Source organism: Eleginops maclovinus, chromosome 4, assembly GCF_036324505.1.
Source record: "Eleginops maclovinus isolate JMC-PN-2008 ecotype Puerto Natales chromosome 4, JC_Emac_rtc_rv5, whole genome shotgun sequence".
Taxonomy (NCBI): domain Eukaryota; kingdom Metazoa; phylum Chordata; class Actinopteri; order Perciformes; family Eleginopidae; genus Eleginops; species Eleginops maclovinus.
In genome coordinates, this window is record NC_086352.1 from 31,748,617 (window position 1) to 31,769,081 (window position 20,465).

Consider the following 20,465-nt stretch of genomic DNA (forward strand, 5'->3'; position numbering starts at 1 on the left):
CCAACATTATTTTTCTTACACCCAAATACTTCAACAATTAGCAACATTTCTGCATTTAAATCATTTTGAGGTAAAACAATGGTTTCAGGTTTTTTCAAATGTGAAGATTTGCTGATTTCCTCCTTCCTTAAATATAGTTTTGTTCATTTTTTATTTGTTCCTGCTTAAGTCATTTTACTTGTAATACTTAAGTATATAATTACATGTATCTAATCATAATGGTATTATTTTCCTTTACTATTATTTTAGATGATACATTTTTGACTATATATGATTTTAGTTTGTTGTTGATCAAATTCACCATGAAGCAATAATGCTAAATATTGAGTCTCTCTGTTAATTGTACTTTCAAGCTTTCACCAGCTTTAACAGGTAACTCATAATTAAACGTGAAGCTTTCTCTGTAAGCCTTTTCTGATCAAGGAAGTGTAACCTGTGGTTCAAACCCAAAGTGTTAAATATTCTTTATACAAATGTGATTAAGGTAAGGAAGATGCAGCTCGTTTTTCCACAACAGTTTGGAAAACGTTTGAATGTCAAATGAAAACAGTGAACTTCCATGTATTTCTTTGTAACTTCTTCATCCCCTATCAAGCATGATATTTTCCTATTTAAAAGTTATTCATTATCAAACTAAGATGAATATAAAGGGGACATCTCACAAATTATATTGCAACTGCAAATGCATGAAGAAGAGCTTTCTCTTATAAAATAAAATATGAGAGGTCAAGGGAGTGACCTGAGTATACGTGCTATACCTTTCAGACTTGAGTCTCCTACCACAAAAGCTGGATTCACTAAAGGTATATTGTCAGCACTATTCCAAATGATAGTAACTAATGATTTCAATTATATAACTTCCTTTTCTCACCTAGATGTTTGTGGTTGTGGGGTCTGGTTAGAGTACCGGCTGCTGGAGTGATGGGACTGTCTCGTCAGTCACTAAATAAAAGCATGCTAGTAACACCTGGTCATGTTCTCTTGAGTGCAAGAGAAACTCCCTCTGGAGGGAACATTGGGATTTTTTTTACTTTGACCCTTTTTATACACAACAACATTTATCACACACTATAAAAAAGATAAAACCCCCAACAGCTCGTCATAAAGGGCCTCCTAAAGATCCAAGGGACATGGAACAATGTGAGGACAGGACCATTATTTGTTTTATTATTTTGCTTTCGGATCAAATCTATTTTTATTGTTAATCATACATTTGGTTTTTAAATTGTACTGTTTTTACCTTATAAAATACATTATTGGAGAAAACAATAAAAGACTGAACCTAAACCTAACCTTAATACAACAGCTGATTCTAAACTTCTGAATAGGAGTGTTTGTCAGACATCTTTCAGAGAGTGCTCGACTAGGCTACATGTAGACATTAGATAGAATCCAAATATAGGCAATCTAATTTCCCTGATTTCTGGAGGTTTCTTGCACAGTCTGTAACAAGATGTGTATATTTTCAGCACTGATTGTGTAAGTAATGTATCAACACTTGTTTTTCCAAGACTAATAACTCCATCTCCCCTTCCTTGTCATTATCTTTAACCACCTAAGCTCACACCTCTCTGTCTCCAGCATGAAAACTTAACATTTAGCTTCCAGTCGTAAACATATCATTAATTATGACACTTTGGATCAGTCCAAGGTCATAATTCATAGCCTTTGAGCCCACGGTGATGTTGAGCATGCTAATTGATCTGATAAATATGATGGCATTTTCTATAAACCTCATTATTTTTCAAAGATACCACTTTAGTCAACAGTCTTTAGCTTTACTGAACAGGATGGACATATGATATTTATTTATAGTTCTGACAGTAATTAGAGTTTGAAGGGGAATACCACCAAGTCTGTTTACAAGTCCTGGAAATGATTTATCTTAATAATCATATAATCCTTTTATTAATTGCTGGTTGTCAGTGTTGGATTTATTAATTACTCATACATATACACCTCATTTATTTTGCCTATGTATGGACAGTCTAGAGAACAAACACAGGCATATGAAGACACTACTGAGATTCAGGCAGTAGTAGGTCTGCTGAGAAGCATATGGATGTTCCAATGACCATATAACATTTGAAGTCATTTCACTGAATTTCTGTAGAGAAAAAAGTCTGCTAAAATCCAATTGTAAAACATTGAAAACACATTGATAAACTCATTTTTCTCTAATGGTTTGCTATAACTTCCAATTCAACCCTGTTCTTGTTCGACACTGATCATATGGCCATTTCATTGTTTAGATTTTTTACTGAACAACATTAAAAATAACTCAAACAACAAAATAATGAAGATTTCATATAAAACTGTGATCAAGTCAATACTGAGGACAATGTTGGTTTCCTCTTATTCAGTTTTGGGCATATTACAAACACTATACACAATTATTAGTAAATATATTATCTTATCTCAATATCTTTTTTTAATTCCAGTATATACAACAGCACCTCAACAGTTAAACGAAACAAACAAGCAACATTAAGAAGAAACCAAATACAACACATAAATACAAATAGGAACCTGACAAATCCCAAATTCCCCCCTTTGACATGGAGTAGATGGTATTTCAAATCCTGTTTGGTTGCTTGCAGTATTTATTAGTCTTCAGCCCTCAGCCCCATCTTTTGCTGAACCAGGAAGTAACCTCTCCCTATGACCAGGGTAACTAAAATACAAAGAAAGTTATTGATACGAACAAATCCTTATGTTAGCTGTGCTAAAATGTGGGATAATTAATGAAGTTACAATCAATCAAAAAGTGGACAATTTTAATCAAATGAGTGGTGTTCAATGTTGGTGTGTTTTTGGTTTACTGCAACTTAAAGGAAGTAAAACTAGTGACAGTAAGGGTGCAGTAAAATTGCTTTACCCTGTGTGGCTGTAGCCATCAGATTCATTTTTTCATTGTTTTAATTCCTACAGAGACGAGCAAAACTGAAACATAAATAATGACACCTTTATTGCATACTTTCTTCACAAAACAACCAATAACATAATTCAATGTGAATTAGGTCCCAGGACTCTGCACATACTGCCCATATGTGCTCTGAGAACAAGATAACAAGAAAGGGCTGTGAGGAAACACAACATGTAGGGACACTCAGACTGCAACCTACTGAGCGAATGAGGCCTGTCGGCGTGGAAAAGCCTTCTGTTGCATTATTAGTGAGTGCGGGGCCCACTTTTTCTTGGGATTGCAACATATCATTACATCCAGTGGGTTGCATTAGTGTGAGGGATGGCAGTAGCACCAAGCTGTCTCTCCCTATGGTCCTTTATTAGACACTAATCCACTGATGATTGTTATTAGCCAGAAAGGTGTGTGTGTGTGTGTGTGTGTGTGTGTGTGTGTGTGTGTGTGTGTGTGTGTGTGTGTGTGTGTGTGTGTGTGTGTGTGTGTGTGTGTGTGTGTGTGTGTTTGTGTGTGTGTCTGTATGTGTGTCTGTGTCTGTGTCTGTGTGTGTGTCTGAAAGATTCATTTTGGCATAGTGCTCTGTATATTAGCCCGGTGATTTATTATCTGGGTAATGCCGTCCCTTCTTCCCCAAAGCTGCATTGTCCTTTTGCCAATTAATTCTGAATCTGCTACGACCACGGGGAGGGGGCGAGACGGATAGATGGAGATACAGAGAGAGATCATCAGCAAATACATGGGTTGAACCCCAGAGTCAAGTGCAGAGCTATGTTTTTTTCTTAAGATGTGGCTGGTTAATTTTGCTCTTGTGTCCTCTTTTGAAGTCTGCTTATGTTTTTCTTTCAAACGTTCCCTTGCTCCCCCTGTTCTCTAATGCCATTGATTTATGCAATTGCTTGCTCATTGTGTTCTCTTCTTAATACTACCATCTTCCACTTTTTGTTGTTGTGCTGGTTTTCTAACAATCCCAGGGTAATTTCTCCACCTCTGCCTTTCACTCCTAATCCGGTTCCTGCGACACAACTTGGCCCTCTTACCATGCTGTAAATTATTCGGTTGAATGCTCTTATTCTGAAGATATGTATTTTTCTTCTGCTCCCATTTTCTTTTTCACTCTACAGTCAAAACAGATATATTTTTTTTTTCTCTCCCTACTAACTATGTCTTTTATTAAAGTCTGAGAATTTGAAATGTAAGGGATAATGTGCGACAAACCGGACATTACAGCCTAAAGAACCCAAACCAGTGAATCATGATACGGTTCACCCTGAAAGAGTTCCTTTTACTATCAAAAACTGCTCACTGCACATAATCTTGCTTATTACAGAGATGACTTAATACAAATATCTATTTTAACATTATTTCTTAGATTGTTTTATGTACGTTAAATTATGTGAAAAGCATTATGTTATGCATTTCAGCCGTCGCACCTACGGTGCTGCTGTTGGGGACTTGGCAAATAACAGTCCTTGGAAGAATTCAAGTTTTGTGCAACAAGTGGTTGAGCAAAGTAGCAAAAATGAATGTTATACCATTACAAATAATAAAACCCCAGCATGGAAGTCATCCAGTATTTTCCTTCTCACCTGTTCTCATCCAATTACGCTGGTTTCTATTCATGTCATCTCCCTTTATCTCTATCCCGAATGTATAGTGTGGACAACGCGCAGTGGAAACTGAGAGGAGGCCATCTCCACATCTCAACTAGCAATTATAATCAGTGCTGCGCTATCTGCAGCCTTAGTAAACAGCAATCATATTGACACTGTGGAAATTCTAAGATCCCAATACCTCATCAGCACACACACACACACACACACACACACACACACACACACACACACACACACACACACACACACACACACACACACACACACACACACACACACACACACACACACACACACACACACACACACACACACACACACACACACACACACAGCACGACAACAGTGTTTACTGATATCAGCAGGGGAGCAAAGGAGTGCTTTCAGGGCTGGAGCCAAAGGATTGCTCTCTGTAGTGTCAGTTTATCTCCCTTTAAACAGAGAATGAGTGATTCTTATTTGGAATGGTTATACAACAAAACGGTGGCACTGTAATAGTGCTAAACTTATTAAGTGATGGCTGAACAAGGACAGATGATGAATATTACCCATCATTATTGGACGGCTTAGTTAAATACTCTATTCTGAAGTCAGTTTGGACATTCAGTGGTCTGCTCTTTCACAATATCAGATCATTGCTAAGGTTGATCTGATTGAGGGACTATGTGCAGTCATATTAATCCGCAGAAAGATATCAATCAATTTAAAACTGATTAATAATTGAATAACTGAAAGGAAAATGTATAACGTCAATAGCTGGTAAAGTTTAGTGGATTGTTGAGTTCTGTATAGCACAAGGTTGGCAGCATCGTTAAGTAACATTAAATAGACCAGCAATCATATTCAAAAAAAGTGTGTGTGTGTGTGTGTGTGTGTGTGTGTGTGTGTGTGTGTGTGTGTGTGTGTGTGTGTGTGTGTGTGTGTGTGTGTGTGTGTGTGTGTGTGTGTATGTGTGTGTGTGTGTGTATATGCATCTGTTTGGTGCATGCGTCTCAAAGAGAGGAATTGCTCTTCAATGGGGATGTGTATGAAAGCATGCATGACGGTATCTTTATCAAAATGAATTAGTGATGAATCGGCCTCATGCATGATACATCAATAACAGCATCATGTTACGCATGATCCATGATGATGAAGATACAAGTTTTGTGTTTGAATAACTCAGCTGCCATTTCCAGTGGGTTGGACTGCAACAACATTGCAAATACAGTATATGTAGAATGAATCACTGATTTATTTTCATTGGATGAAATGTTGGGTTGTGTCAAGAATATTTTGTGAAAAAAAACAACAATTTCTAGTAAAATCTATGGTCAAATGGATTGGTTTGCTGAACCCACAGACAATTAGCCATATTATTGATTTAAATGTATCTATGTTATGCGGCAAACATTCCACAAATGGAAGAACCTAGTGGCAGCCAATTTTTCCTTAAAAATACATATTGATTATCAAAATATTTTCCAACTATTCATGTTGTTGTAGTCAAGCAATACATTGGAGTACCACTGTTGCTTTAAGTTGCATTATTTGGATTAGCAAAGGTTTGCTTAACTACAGGGAAACATTACTTATGGTTCTTGTCAGCGACATGCCGCCCTGATACGTATTACTTGCACCAGTAAGTTTTAGACCTGTGCAATTTGCCCCCTCCACTCTTCTGGTTGGCACTGGTGTTTTTAGACATATTAATTCCGAGCTGGCAACACTGCTACTTTAGTTTGCTAGTCTATACTGGCTGTAGTAATCTAAGTGTGTTTTCCTGGAGTAACACAGCGGGCTGGCTGACTGTCACAGGGTTTTTCTCCGCTTGAAAAGTTGTCGGGCTGACAGAAAAGAACAGTGAAAAAGAAACCATGGCACACAACAACATTCACTCTTTGTCTAAATCTGTCACCAGCAGTTGTGCATTTTCCTAGCAGAACAATGTGGGAAAGCTCAGTTGATTCTGACTCATTTCACAAATGTATTGTTTTGATATAATATAACTGTACATCCACTGTTAAACAAACACAAAAAAAATGTGCATGTTAAAATATAGATCACGCTGAGTAGAACATAACTAATTGCTTTTTAATATAATCAAGGTATGATTTTTTAAGAAGATCTGTACCAAACAATTTTGGTGTTTGAATACATGTGTTTTGAATATATTCCCTGTTGTGATTTTCATTAAATTCAGATGAATTGTGCCTTAATGCTGAGGTAGTGTAATACTGTAGTGAGGTAGGCGGCTTTTCTGAAATGTGCATGCTTTCAGAGATTCACTTTGGTTATGAAATGCCCAACCATTTGTTTTCTACAACCATTTATACAGTAGGTGTGTTGCAATGTTGTGTTTGTGAAGTTTAATCTTAGCCTTGGAAACCAACAACATATTTATTTACATGGACTTGAAATATCTCTTCAACAGCAATATGGTATCTGTTTGAATTTGGTCCAACACTAAACCCTAATACTCACTGTTTCCTTTCTCTCTCTACAGGTCCAGAGTGGTACTTGGTCAGAGTGGAGCTGACAGTGACAGATGTAAATGATAATATCCCAGAATGGAGCATGATTCCAGCTCCATACCTGGCTGTGGTTTCCCCCGACGCCCCCGCAGGCTCGCTGGTCTACAAGCTTCACGCTCAGGACGGAGATGAAGGGAACAACGGTGAAGTCGAGTATTTCCTATCTGATGGTAGGTCATTGTTCAGCACTTCCCCTGCATGCTCAATCATTTAACATGTATATTCCGTACTTCAGGGTTATGGAAGAATGGTATGGTATGGCATGCCATACGCCCAACGCTTGAATGCTCACCCATCACATTTGTTTTTTTGCTATGTCAATATTTTTTCAAACATTATGTGACAAAAGAAAAACCCTGTTTAAATATTAAGCTTCAAGATGTCAGCCTCTATGATATGAAGGGTTTTATTACTTAAGTACACTTGCTTCCATAACATTTTACCGGTTATTCTAAGTCATTACATTCATTTAATACAAAACCTCATGGACATTTACTATGGATGTTCCCATTTAAAAATGAGTCTGAATTAAATCAATAGTTTGCTTAGCTATTTATTAGTGTTTCATTGTTGGTGTGTGTAATTCAAAAGGAATTCATGTACCATTGTCAATACCTTTAATATAAATGTTTCATAATGCAGAATCTTGGTCTTAATAAGTGCAGTCTTCCTCACTGTCCTCCTCAGTGTCGCCCCCACTTTCCTCTGCTTCCTGCATGGTAGATGATGCTGCACCTCCTGTCCTTGGTTGAGCCTTTGATTAGCTGTCTCCATCCACAGGTCAACAGTTTGCTTTGTGTCAAATGTCTCTGTGGTATGCTTTGACAGGATGTGCATCAGGGCTGAGAGACGAGCATGTGACAGACGAGATCTGTACTTTGTTTTTATTATGTTGAGATGTGAGAATCCCCTCTCACAAGCTGCGCTGCTCAAAGGCAGTGTAAGTTACAGCTTAACCACCTTGTTGATGTTGGAGTAAGCATCTGGGTTACTTGTCTTTACTATTTGGACCAAATCATACACAGAAGAGGCTCCCAGGCTTTTTCCTGCCTGCTTTAAGCGCATCCATTCTGTCGCAGTGTTGTCTTTGTCAAGTTGCAAGGTGGCCTCATATTTCCTGAGAATACTGCAAACTGTTGGGTTTCCAAAACTGTGGAGGTCTTGCATTTCCTGAGGCCATGTTGAAGGATCAAATACCAAGAAATGATCATGTGACTTAAGGGAGTCATATCTGATTTCAAACTCTTGAATTAACCCCCTGAGTAAGTTTGTATTGTCTCTGTCAGCATCAGCATTAGAAACAGTGTGCCCTGTGGCCTTCACCATCAAGCAGAAGTGTGAATTGCCCAATGGCCACAATGAGTTCATCCTTACATTTTCCAATGGTCCGCTTTTCCTTCTGACACCTAATGGATGTGGTCTTCAAAATGTTGCCAATGTCAAGCATGTTTGACAGAAAGCACTGAAAACGCTCTGTGCAGATATGCTGCAAGTCACTGTTATCACTCGTAGCCAGTTGCATTTTAATGGCTGGCAACAGTCTTGATATTTTTAACAGTATTTCATGCCTCCAGGCCGATCATCTGGTATTATGAAACTTACCCAGTTTCACAAAGGAGATCCCATTTTCTTCACACAGCTTCTTCAGTGCAGCAGTTATTTTTGCTCCACCTTTTTGTAATTAAAACTGCAGCAGCTTGACCACAGAGCGATTACATGTCTCACAGTAAGGAACGTTGGGATCAGCTGATTTTGCGCAATTCTCCAGTGTGTGTGTGGTGCACAGAATGTGCACAAGGGAGTCTCCAACCATAACAAGTTGCCGGAGTTTTGGCACAACGCCGTTGTACACACCGACGTTGACAGCAGCCCCATCTGTGCATACAGCGACCAACTTTGTTGTCCAATCATCCAAGCCTGTGTCCTGGAAAAGTTTCACAAGTCCGTCTGTTATGGCCTGAGCCATTCAGTCAGCACCCAGTTCAATCAAGTCTGAGGTAAACTGTCCGTTGCTGGACAAAATGTAAACAATTTCCTGCTCAGTTTTTGTGATGTCCTCAGATCCATCAAAAAGCAGCCCCCAAAAATCAGCAGACTGCAACTTGGCTCGTAACTCCCCGCTGATGGTGTGAGCGATTCTCTGCATGATCCCTGCGCCCCCTTTAAGTGAATGATATGCACCTCCGACATTTACACCTAGCCGCTTCAGTAAAGGAGCATCCTCAGAATAGGAAGACATGCGTCTTTAGCTTTAAGGAAGGCAAGGAGAAAAATATTAAACAGAGCTTGCAACTGTTCTTCATTCAGCTTGTCTCGTCAGTTGTCTCGCCATCGGATAAGTGTGCGACTGGACATTTCTTCTCGGCTAACTTGTTTATTAGCAATGGCTTGCGCTACATTCGTGTGCTCCTTGCTCTTTTCATGTGTGTCAAATAAACGATGGTTGAAATTCTTTGAGCCTTTATAAAAGGCACCTGTTTTGTCAGTTAGAGGTGGATGTGAGCGGCAACTTTTGCATCACAGTGCGTTCATCACTAGCTTCAAGCCACTGCACATCTTGGAGCCATTTTTCCGAAAAAGGTCCTATTTTCTTCGGCTCTGGCTCTAGTCTATCCTGTATATATATATAGGATAGTGTAGTGCGGGTGAACTGGGAACGTCTGGAGGAGTCCCAAGTCCAGGAGGCCTTCAACTCACACCTCGGGCGGAGCTTTTCAGGCATCCCTCTGGAGGCTGGGGACATTGAGTGGGCGGTGTTCAAAGCCTCCATTTCCGAAGCTGCGGCGGGGAGCTGTGGTCTCAAGGTCTTAGGTGCCTCAAGGGGCGGTAACACTCGAACCTTCTGGTGGACACCGGTGGTCAGGGAAGCCGTCCGACTGAAGAAGGAGGCCTTCCGGGATATGTTATCCCTGGATACTCCTGACGCAGTTGCAAGGTATCGACGGGCCCGAATGGCAGCAGCCTCAGCCGTGGCCGAGGCAAAGCAGCAGGTGTGGGAGAAGTTCGGAGAAGCCATGGAGAAGGACTTTCGGTCGGCACCAAAGTTGTTCTGGAAAACCGTCCGACACCTCAGGAGTGGAAAGCAGGGAACTAACCAAGCTGTGTACAGTAAGGATGGGGCGCTGTTGACCTCAACTGATAGTGTGTTAGGGCGGTGGAAGGAACACTTTGAGGAACTCCTGAATCCGACAACTCCGCCCTCTATGTTAGAGGCGGAGCTGGAGTATGAAGGGGGATCAACTCCAATCTCACGGGGGGAAGTCACTGAGGTAGTTAAACAGCTCCACAGTGGCAAAGCCCCAGGGGTGGATGAGATCCACCCAGAAATGCTGAAGGCTCTGGGTGTTGAGGGATTGTCATTGTTGACACGTCTCATCAACATTGCGTGGAAATCGGAAACAGTACCGAAGGAGTGGCAGACCGGGGTGGTGGTTCCTCTTTTTAAAAAGGGGGACCAGAGGGTGTGTGCCAATTACAGAGGCATCACATTACTCAGCCTCCTCGGGAAAGTTTACTCTAAGGTGCTGGAAAGGAGGGTCCGACCGATTGTCGAACATCAGATTGAAGAGGAACAATGCGGTTTGCGTCCTGGTCGTGAAACGACGGACCAGCTTTTCACTCTCAGCAAGGATCCTGGAGGGGGCCAGGGAGTACGCTCATCCGGTCTACATGTGCTTTGTGGATTTGGATAAGGCGTATGACCGGGTTCCCAGAGAGATACTGTGGGAGGTGCTGCGGGAGTATGGGGTGAGGGGGTTTCTACTCAGGGCCACCCAATCTCAAAGCGAGAGCTGTGTCCTGGTTCTCGGTAGCACGTCGGACCGATTTCCAGTGAGGGTTGGCCTCCGCGAGGGCTGCGCTTTGTCACCAATCCTGTTTGTGATATTCATGGACAGGATTTCTAGGCGTAGTCTCTGGGGAGGGGGTCTGCAGTTTGGTGGGCTAAGGATTGCACCACTGCTTTTTGCAGATGATGTGAACAATGCGGTTTTCGCCCTAATGGATTCATCGGTCTGTGACCTTCAGCACTCAGCCGAGTGTGAAGCGGCTGGGATGAGGATCAGTACCTCCAAATCAGAGGCCATTGTTCTCAGCAGGAAACCGATGGACTGTCCACTCCAGGTAGGGAATGAAGCCTTACCCCAAGTGAAGGAGTTCAAATATCTCGGGGTCTTGTTCTCGAGTGAGGGAACAATGGAGCGTGAGTTGGGCCGGAGAATCGAAGCAGCGGGAGCGGTACTGCAGTCGCTTTTCCGCACCATTGTGACGAAAAGAGAGCTGAGCCAGAAGGCAAAGCTCTCTGTCTACCGGGCCATCTTCGTTCCTACTCTCAGCTATAGTCATGAAGGATGGGTCATGACCGAAAGAACGAGATCGCGGATACAAGCGGCTGAAATGGGATTTCTCCGCAGGGTGGCTGGCATCTCCCTTAGGGATAAGGTCAGAAGTTTAGTCATCCGGGAGGGACTCGGAGTAGAACCGCTGCTCCTTCGCGGTGAAAGGAGCCAGTTGAGGTGGTTCGGGCACCTAGTGAGGATGCCACCTTGGCGCCTCCATAGGGAGGTGTTCCAGGCACGTCCAGCTGGGAAGAGACCGAGGGGTAGACCTAGGACCAGGTGGAGGGATTATATCTCTTCGCTGGCCTGGGAGCATCTTGGAATCCCCCAGTCAGAGCTGGTTGATGTGGCCAGGGAACGAGAAGTTTGGGGCTCTCTGCTGGAGCTGTTACCTCCGCGACCCTGACGGAAAAGCAGGAGAAGATGGATGGATGGGATGGATATATATATATATATATATATATATGTTTATATACATATATCTTAGTGCAGCCTTGTTCCCAGCACATTAAACTACACTCCAGATATTTTGTCTGATCGTTAGCTAACGCTGTTAGCTTAACCCTTCCCATTAGCCAGCGATCTTATGTTGCCAATGATGAGAGACTCATCTAAAATATGGTCCCAGCACTCCTCCTCTGTCTCGTTTATCCTGCATCCTCTGTGTCCTTCTACAGATTTCAGAGCTGTTGTTCCGACCACCATGCTAGCCAGCTTTAGCGTGGCTAGCTTTTCCCTGTTGTAATGGAATCAAGCAATTAGGCAACACAGAAGTTGTTTTAAGAAACTGTTTTTTTTTTTATTTACCCACAAATAAAAATGATAAACCAAGAAATACTAATAAGTACTATACAAGAGGTTAACAAAAAAAGTCTCTTTTAAATATTACCGCAGCTGAACAGGTGTTAATTGAACAAACCGACATGCCACATGGGAACATAGTTGCTTTGCAAAACAAAATAGAAAACAAGGGGTGATTAAGATAAACAGAATACAAAAAGACATTGACATTTAACCCAAAAAAAACGGTTTCATATCGAGCAAAGGGTTTGTCCCAATCTGTTCCAATTGGCTGCATGCAGTCTTCAGCCCACAAACACGCCTTTTGTTGAACCAGGAAGTAACCTCTCCCAACAACCATTGTAACTCAAATACAAAGAACATTTTTAATACAAACAAAACGTGTGCAAATAAACTAAAATGTCAGGTTTAAAGCAAACAAACAGTTTACTAGTGGAATCAAACGTGTAATGATAATTGTTGACTTCAACTGAAATGAGCGGACGGGCCGGGAGCAAGGCAGAAGCTGTGAGGCCCCAGAGACAGGGGCGTTGGTCACGGCGAAGGAACACTGGGGGCCGGAGACAGGGGCAAAGACGGGGCCGAAGTCGAGAAAAAGGCGGGGCCAAAGACGGAGCCGGAGGCCATGGCGGGGGAACTCAGGAGGACGGCCAGGAGTGCTACAGAGGCCGCGGCTGGGACACTCTGGGGGCCGGGCAGGAGGGCGATGGAGGCCGCGGTGGGTACACTCCGGCGGCTGGGCAGGAGGGCGGAGGCCGTGATGGAGGCCACGGCGGGCGCACTCTGGAGGACGGGCTGGAGGATGGCAAGACGCCTCTGGAGGTCGGGCTCGAGGACGGCGAGACAGGGCTGGAGGTCGGGCCTTAGGGCGGCGGAACCCGTGATGGGACCCCTCTGGAGGACGGGCAGAGGGCCGGCATAGGCAGTGGTAATATCCCACTGGAGGACGGGCAGGAGGCCGGCGTAGGCAGCGGTGGGAGCCCTCTGGAGGGCGGCCTGGAGAGCTGCGGGACCGCTCAGGATCAGAACTCAGCAGGACCCGCAATGAGACTGGAGATGATGGAGTCGACTGGACAGGCGAGGCTGGAGTCGACTGGACAGCCGAGGCTGGAGTCGACCGGACAGGCGACCGGACAGGCGGGACTGGAGTCGGCCGTGCCACCGACAGGGCAGGCAGGACTGGAGTCGGCCGGGCCGCTGACAGGGTAGGTGGGACTGGAGTGGGCTGGGCCGAGGACAGGACAGCAGTAGCTCGAGTGGGCCGGGCCGAGGACAGGACAGCAGTAGCTCGAGTGGGCCTGACAGCAGCTGGGAGCATGGCGGCAAGGGCTGGGCTTGGAGTCATGGCATCTAGGGCCGGAGCTGCAGCTGGGAACGCGGCTGCTAGGGCCAAAGCTTGAGCTGGAAGCATGGCTGCAAGAGGCTTAGCTGCAGGAGCACGGGCTGGTCACGTGGCTTGCATCCCTTAGTGGACTGTCGCAGGCTCCGCAGGACCTCCAAACGCCACGCGGGAGCCAATAAAAGGCTCCACATAAGGTTTCCATGTTGGGAGCTGTGTCAGGCAGGGAGCTAGCATGCCTGGGGCTAGCAGGTCGGGAAACAGGTTTTGCCTCACAGCTACCAAAAAACTCCTCTACCCACTCTGGTAATAAGTCCCTTAGCCATGGCCTCAAATGTATCTCCATGCATGCCATTGCCATGATGGCACGCCTCTCCTCTGTACTGGAGGCGAACCGACAGTCATTTTTCAGGCAAGTTAAATTATATGTTACCTCATAGAGGCTCTCTGCTTGGTCCATCTTTTGGTTGCATCGTACTGTCAGGATTGGGGAAAGGACCCAAGCGCAGAACTAATAGAGGAGACAAGGGTACAAAGTGTATAACAAAAGGCGAGCTTTTATTGGTAAAAAAGCTGATAACAAGAATGCAGAAAAAGGTAGACAAACCGCTGAAAAAGGGAGGTGCAAAATGTCACGTGGAAACGGCAAACAACTACGACGACGCAACAAAAAACACAAAGGAAAGACCACACTAAATACAGAGGAGGGTAATCACAACACAAGACACAGCTGGGAAGGGAGAGGTGAAACACAGGGGCAACAGGTGAGCATGATCAGACAATCACACAGGAGAGAAATTAAAGACAGGAATTAAAGTAGACAAGACAGGAAATAAACAAGACAAGACAGGAAGTGACAAAACAAGACACATTTCAAAATAAAACAGTAAACTATGAATACAGAAACTGAGATCCTAACAATTGGAGGTGAGCGTGCAGTGTAATTGCTTAACTCCGTGGTTCTGGCCATCACACTGGTGTAAACGAGCCAGCCATGTGGTTGCTATGCAACAGTGGCATGAAGGCAAAAACAAAAATAAAAATCACTTAGTTTTCATCTTCTGTGTGGGATACAGTACAGACAGGGAGATCAACTCAACGTCAAAACAAACTACAAAATCTCTTTTTACAACAAAGTATAGAGAGGACACACCATAATAAGTTACTAGTAAAAATGATTAACAGAAAACTGAGAAGTGAGATGAAATAAGAAAGCTGAAAATGAAAATAATAGAAATCCAGCAGGAGCTACTGCAACAGGCTGCATGGACAGTTGTAATGGTTGTTGGTTGAATCATTTTGTGTCAGTATTTCCATAGAATCCCCTACACTTCATTACATTTACAAAGGTTTGGATAAAAGTCATATCATGCCCTGTTAAAATAACAGGGCATGATATGACTTTTATGACATACAGTTAATTAATTTTAACATCCCAGTCTCTCTGTTCTTTGTATCTCACATTTCAACAACTTGGAAAATTGACTGTCCAGTCATTTAAAGCGCTTAATTGGCGCTCGCCCAGCATGAATTTACAATATTTTTGACGGCTTCTGAGGCGGCATATTTTAAACAGACTCTCGCCTTGTAGTCTTCTTGCACGGCTGGACTCTGACATGAAACCTAAGCAGTCTGTTATGTGTCCACAGGGCCATTATGTATCTTGCTAGTATTTCATTTTATGCCAAAAGACTTTCTCAAATTGGAACCACAGTGAGAAGTCTGGAAGAAGAAAAATCACAATCTATGCAGATTCAAAGGTGCTACTTGGCACCATTCTGCTAATAAATATGATTGAATTATATGCACAGCTATTTTAAAACATTTCTTTTTAAATAAATGCCTTTATTTTACCAGGATAAGTCTCATTGAGATTAAACATCTCTTTTACAAGAGAATCCTGGCCCAAGATAGGCAGCAGCACCGTTACAGACAACTTAAAACAATCATAACCCAGTAACAGTCATAAAAAGATCAGCCAAAGCCTTTACACACACAGCGCCTTCTTCAAAGTCGTTTAGAGTCGTTTTAAATAAACCAGCTCTGAGTTTTTGAGGTTTGTAAAAAAGAGTGAATACACTGAGACGATTCATTTCTATAAACCACATCTCCATAGCTCATCACAGACAAACATATGGCAGACACTAGTTTCTTTTTGCCCTAGAAGGCGTTATATGAACAAAAGAAGTTAAAGAAACATGTGAGATAAAAGATTTAAAAAACGTAACAATATACAAAAACACAAGTTGTAGTAAAAAAGTTCACATTTGACACTTTTTGTTACCCTACAATTATCTGATTTAAAATATATGTCTTTCTTCTATTGCAAGTCCAATTTGAAGTTGAACTTCAACAAATCTGTTATAGGGATAATATTTGTTTTATTAGTTTGAAATTGAAAAATATAACATGCACTATGTACATGTGATGTAAGAGTATAACAAAATATATCATAAAATGTTAACGTGCCAACATATATTAAATGTGCATATTAGTTGGCAGGTTATACATAAAAAATAAAATAGATGGATACCCAACGTTTTTCACCTTCCTTATCTTTTAATTTTTACCATCTGTGTGCAGCACAACAACTCAAACACTCTTTAACCTGCTGCTCTTTGGACAGTATGAGCAGCTTTAACAGTTCTCTAAAATGTGGCCTATCTTTTTACCTGTCAGAGAATAATTAAAGAGAGTATGTTTACAGTGGAGAAGCTATGGTAAAATAAAAACAGATATAATTAATGTTTTGCCTAAAGATAATAAATAGTAAAACGGGGACATGCATTTCATTAATCCTCAACACTGCCAGTGATTTAGATCATAGCATTTCTAAAAAAAATGTTGAACATTTAGAAATTAAACAAACTGCCATTGATTTGGACCGAGGAATCCTTGTAATGTAATCAGTAGATGTGTTGCTTTTGTCGGCAGGCGGTGAAGGTCGTTTCGAGGTCGACAGGAAGAATGGCCAGGTGCGGACCACTGGCCTCCCCCTGCAGCGGGACAGGGAGTACCTGCTGACAGTGGTGGCTGCTGACCGGCTTGGGAGCCGCAGCGCTCCTGTGGTCGTCTCTGTGGTGGCAGGGGCCCGACCCCCACAGTTCACCAACGCTTCCTTCACCATCGCCATACCTGAAAACACCCCTGAAGGACAGCCGTGAGTTTACATACACACACACTTGGATACGTAAGGGAAAATCACCTCAAGGCAGGGCAATAAACAGTTTGATATGCCCGGCTCGTGGACGGTGGTAACCTTCCACGAGCCGGGCATATCAAACTGTTTCTTGCCCTGCCTTGAGGTGTTTATCTCGTTTATTGTACTTCTTGCTTGCCAACATAATAAAACAATTCAAGTACTTTTATAATCATGCTTTTTCTTATTGGTATTACATGCTTATTAAATGTATACTCTGTTTGAGTTCATCTCCCTAAAAAAGTAGTCCCCTTTAATTACGATCGATCAAACATGCATTCCTTATTCCAAATCATTTTTATTTGCAATACATTTATAACAAAATTATTTAGCCATTTTATTTGAGCTATTTTAGTTCGATACACTCAAACTCAAATTAATAAATTGCCTATAGGCTATACAAGAGAATTAATATTCTTCAGGCGATTCATTTATGTGTATTAAACTGGACTTTCCCATTGATGGTAAAATGAGACATAAAGAAGGGCATAGGGAAATTCATGGAAGAGAAAGATGAATCGGACGAGGTAGGCCGAGAGGATTGCACAGCTTTGGGGGGAGAGACCATGGTTGCTGCGGAGGACTGCTGGGGTGCGGACAACACCCGACTCCAAACTTTGTTGTCTGTGTTGGATGGCGCCCAGTACATACTCACACGTGCATCCATCTTCTCCCGCTTTTCCATCACGGTCGCGGAGGTAACAGCTCCAGCAGAGAGCCCCAAACTTTCTTTTCCCTGGCCACATCAACCAGCTCTGACTGGGGGATTCCAAGGCGCTCCCAGGCCAGCGAAGAGATATAATCCCTCCATCTGGTCCTAGGTCTACCCCTCGGTCTCTTCCCAGCTGGACGTGCCTGGAACACCTCCCTAGGGAGGTGCCCAGGTGGCATCCTCACTAGGTGCCCGAACCACCTCAACTGGCTCCTTTCAACATGAAGGAGCAGCGGTTCTACTCCAAATCCCTCCCGGATGACTGAACTTCTCACCTTATCCCAAAGGGAGATGCCAGCCACCCTGCGGAGAAATCCCATTTCGGCCGCTTGTGTCCGCGCTCTCGTTCTTTCGGTCATGACCCATCCTTCATGACCATAGGTGAGGGTAGGAACGAAGATGGCCCGATAGACACAGAGAGCTTTGCCTTCTGGCTCAGCTCTCTTTTCGTCACAATGGTGCGGTAAAGCGACTGCAGTACCACTCCCGCTGCTTCGATTCTCCGGCCCATCTCACGCTCCATTGTTCCCTCACTTGAGAACAAGACCCCGAGATACTTGAACTCCTTCACTTGGGGTAAGGCTTCATTCCTTACTTGGAGTGGACAGTCCATCGGTTTCCCTGCTGAGAACCATGGCCTCTGATTTGGAGGTGCTGATCCTCATCTCAGCTGCTTCACACTCGGCCGCGAACCGATCCAGTGAGTGCTGAAGGTCACAGACCGATGAAGCCATTAGGACCACATCATCTGCAAAAAGCAGAGGTGCAATCCTTAGCCCACCAAACTGCAGACCCCCTCCCCAACGACTACGCCTTGAAATCCTGTCCATGAATATCACAAACGGGATTGGTGACAAAGCGCAGCCCTGGAGGAGGCCAACCCTCACTGGAAATCGGTCCGACGTGCTACCGAGAACCCGGACACAGCTCTCGCTTTGAGAGTACAGAGATTGGATGGCCCTGAATAGAGACCCCCTCACCCCATACTCCCGCAGCACCTCCCACAGTATCTCCCTGGGAACCCGGTCATACGCCTTCTCCAAATCCACAAAGCACATGTAGACCGGATGAGCGTACTCCCAGGCCCCCTCCAGGATCCTTGCGAGAGTGAAAAGCTGGTCCGTCGTTCCACGACCACGACGAAAACCGATTTGATCCTCTTCAATCTGAGGTTCGACAATCGGCCGGACCCTCCTTTCCAGCACCTTAGAGTAGACTTTCCCGGGGAGGCTGAGTAGTGTGATGCCTCTGTAATTGGCACACACCCTCTGATCCCCCTTTTTAAAAAGGGGAACCACCACCCCGGTCTGCCACTCCTTCGGTACTGTGTCCGACTTCCACGCAATGTTGATGAGATGTGTCAACCATGACAGTCCCTCAACACCCAGAGCCTTCAGCATTTCTGGGTGGATCTCATCCACCCCTGGGGCTTTGCCACTGTGGAGCTGTTTATCTACCTCAGTGACTTCCCCCCGTGAGATTGGAGTTGATCCCCCTTCATACTCCAGCTCTGCCTCTAACATAGAGGGCGGAGTTGTCGGATTCAGGAGTTCCTCAAAGTGTTCCTTCCACCGCCCTAACATACTATCAGTTGAGGGTAACAGCGTCCCATCCTTACTGTACACAGCTTGGATGGTTCCCTGCTTCCCCCTCCTGAGGTGTCGGACGGATTTCCAGAACAACTTTGGTGCCGACCGAAAGTCCTTCTCCATGGCTTTTCCGAACTTCTCCCACACCCGCTGCTTTGCCTAGGCCACGGCTGAGGCTGCTTCCTTTCGGGCACGTCGATACCTTGCAACTGCGTCAGGAGTACCCAGGGATAACATATCCCGGAAGGCCTCCTTCTTCAGTCGGACGGCTTCCCTGACCACCGGTGTCCACCAGGAGGTTCGAGGGTTACCGCCCCTTGAGGCACCTAAGACCTTGAGACCACAGCTCCCCGCCGCAGCTTCGGCAATGGAGGCTTTGAACACCGCCCACTCTGGTTCAATGTCCCCAGCCTCCACAGGGATGCCTGAAAAGCTCCACCGGAGGTGTGAGTTGAAGGCCTCCTGGACTTGGGACTCCTCCAGACGTTCCCAGTTCACCCGCACTACACGTTTCGGCTTACCAGGTCTGTCCAGAGGCTTCCCCTGCCACTCGACCCAACTCACCACCAGATGGTGATCAGTTGACAACTCCGCCCCTCTCTTCACCCGAGTGTCCAAAACATGCGGCCTCAGGTCCGATAATATGATAACAAAATCGATCATGGACATTCTGCCTAGGGTGCTCTGGTACCACGTACACTTATGAGCATCCTTATGTTTGAACATGGTGTTTGTTATGGCCAATCCATGACTAGCACAGAAGTTCAGTAACAAACCACCACTCCGGTTCAGATCAGGGGGGCCGTTCCTCCCAATCGCACCCCTCCAAGTGTCTCCATCATTGCCCACGTGTGCGTTGAAGTCTCCCAGCAAGACTAAGGAGTCCCCTTCAGGAGCCCCATACAGGACTTCTTTCAGGGTCTCTAAGAAGGCCGAATACTCTGAACTACTGTTTGGTGCATAAGCACACACAACAGTCAGAGTTTTCCCCCCATTAACCCACAGGCGTAGGGAGGCAATCTCTCGTCCTCTGGGTTAAACTCCAACAAAGCGGCACTCAACCGGGGGCTTGTGAGTATCCCCACACCCTGCTCGGCGCCTCACACCTTGGGCAACTCCGGAGAAGAATAGAGTCCAACCCCTATCAAGAAGTAAGCTCCCAGAGTCGACGCTGTGCGTAGAGGTGAGCCCCACCAGATCCAACTGGTAACGCTCACCTCCCGCACAAGCTCCGGCTCCTTCCCCCACAGAGAGGTGACATTCCACGTCCCCTGCGTCTAGTCCGTCGAGACCCTCTGTTTTCACTGCCACCCTTCTGGCAGGTCACCGTAGGTGGTGGGCCCACGGGACGTGGAAGCGGAGGTGTTGCCCACGTTGCTTTTTCGGGCTGTGCCCGGCCGGGGTCCGTGGCAAGCCCGGCCACCAGACGCTCGCTGACG

The 20,465-nt window shown here is 44.5% G+C and overlaps 1 protein-coding gene across 1 annotated transcript in view; it reads left to right on the forward strand.

Moving 5' to 3' along the window:
• si:ch211-186j3.6 (neural-cadherin) overlaps positions 1-20,465 on the forward strand; it is a 357,101-nt gene that overhangs the window by 86,786 nt on the left and 249,850 nt on the right. Inside the window, 2 exon segments of the mRNA XM_063881691.1 lie at positions 7,022-7,219; positions 16,461-16,686. Of these exon segments, the coding sequence (XP_063737761.1) occupies positions 7,022-7,219; positions 16,461-16,686 (424 nt within the window).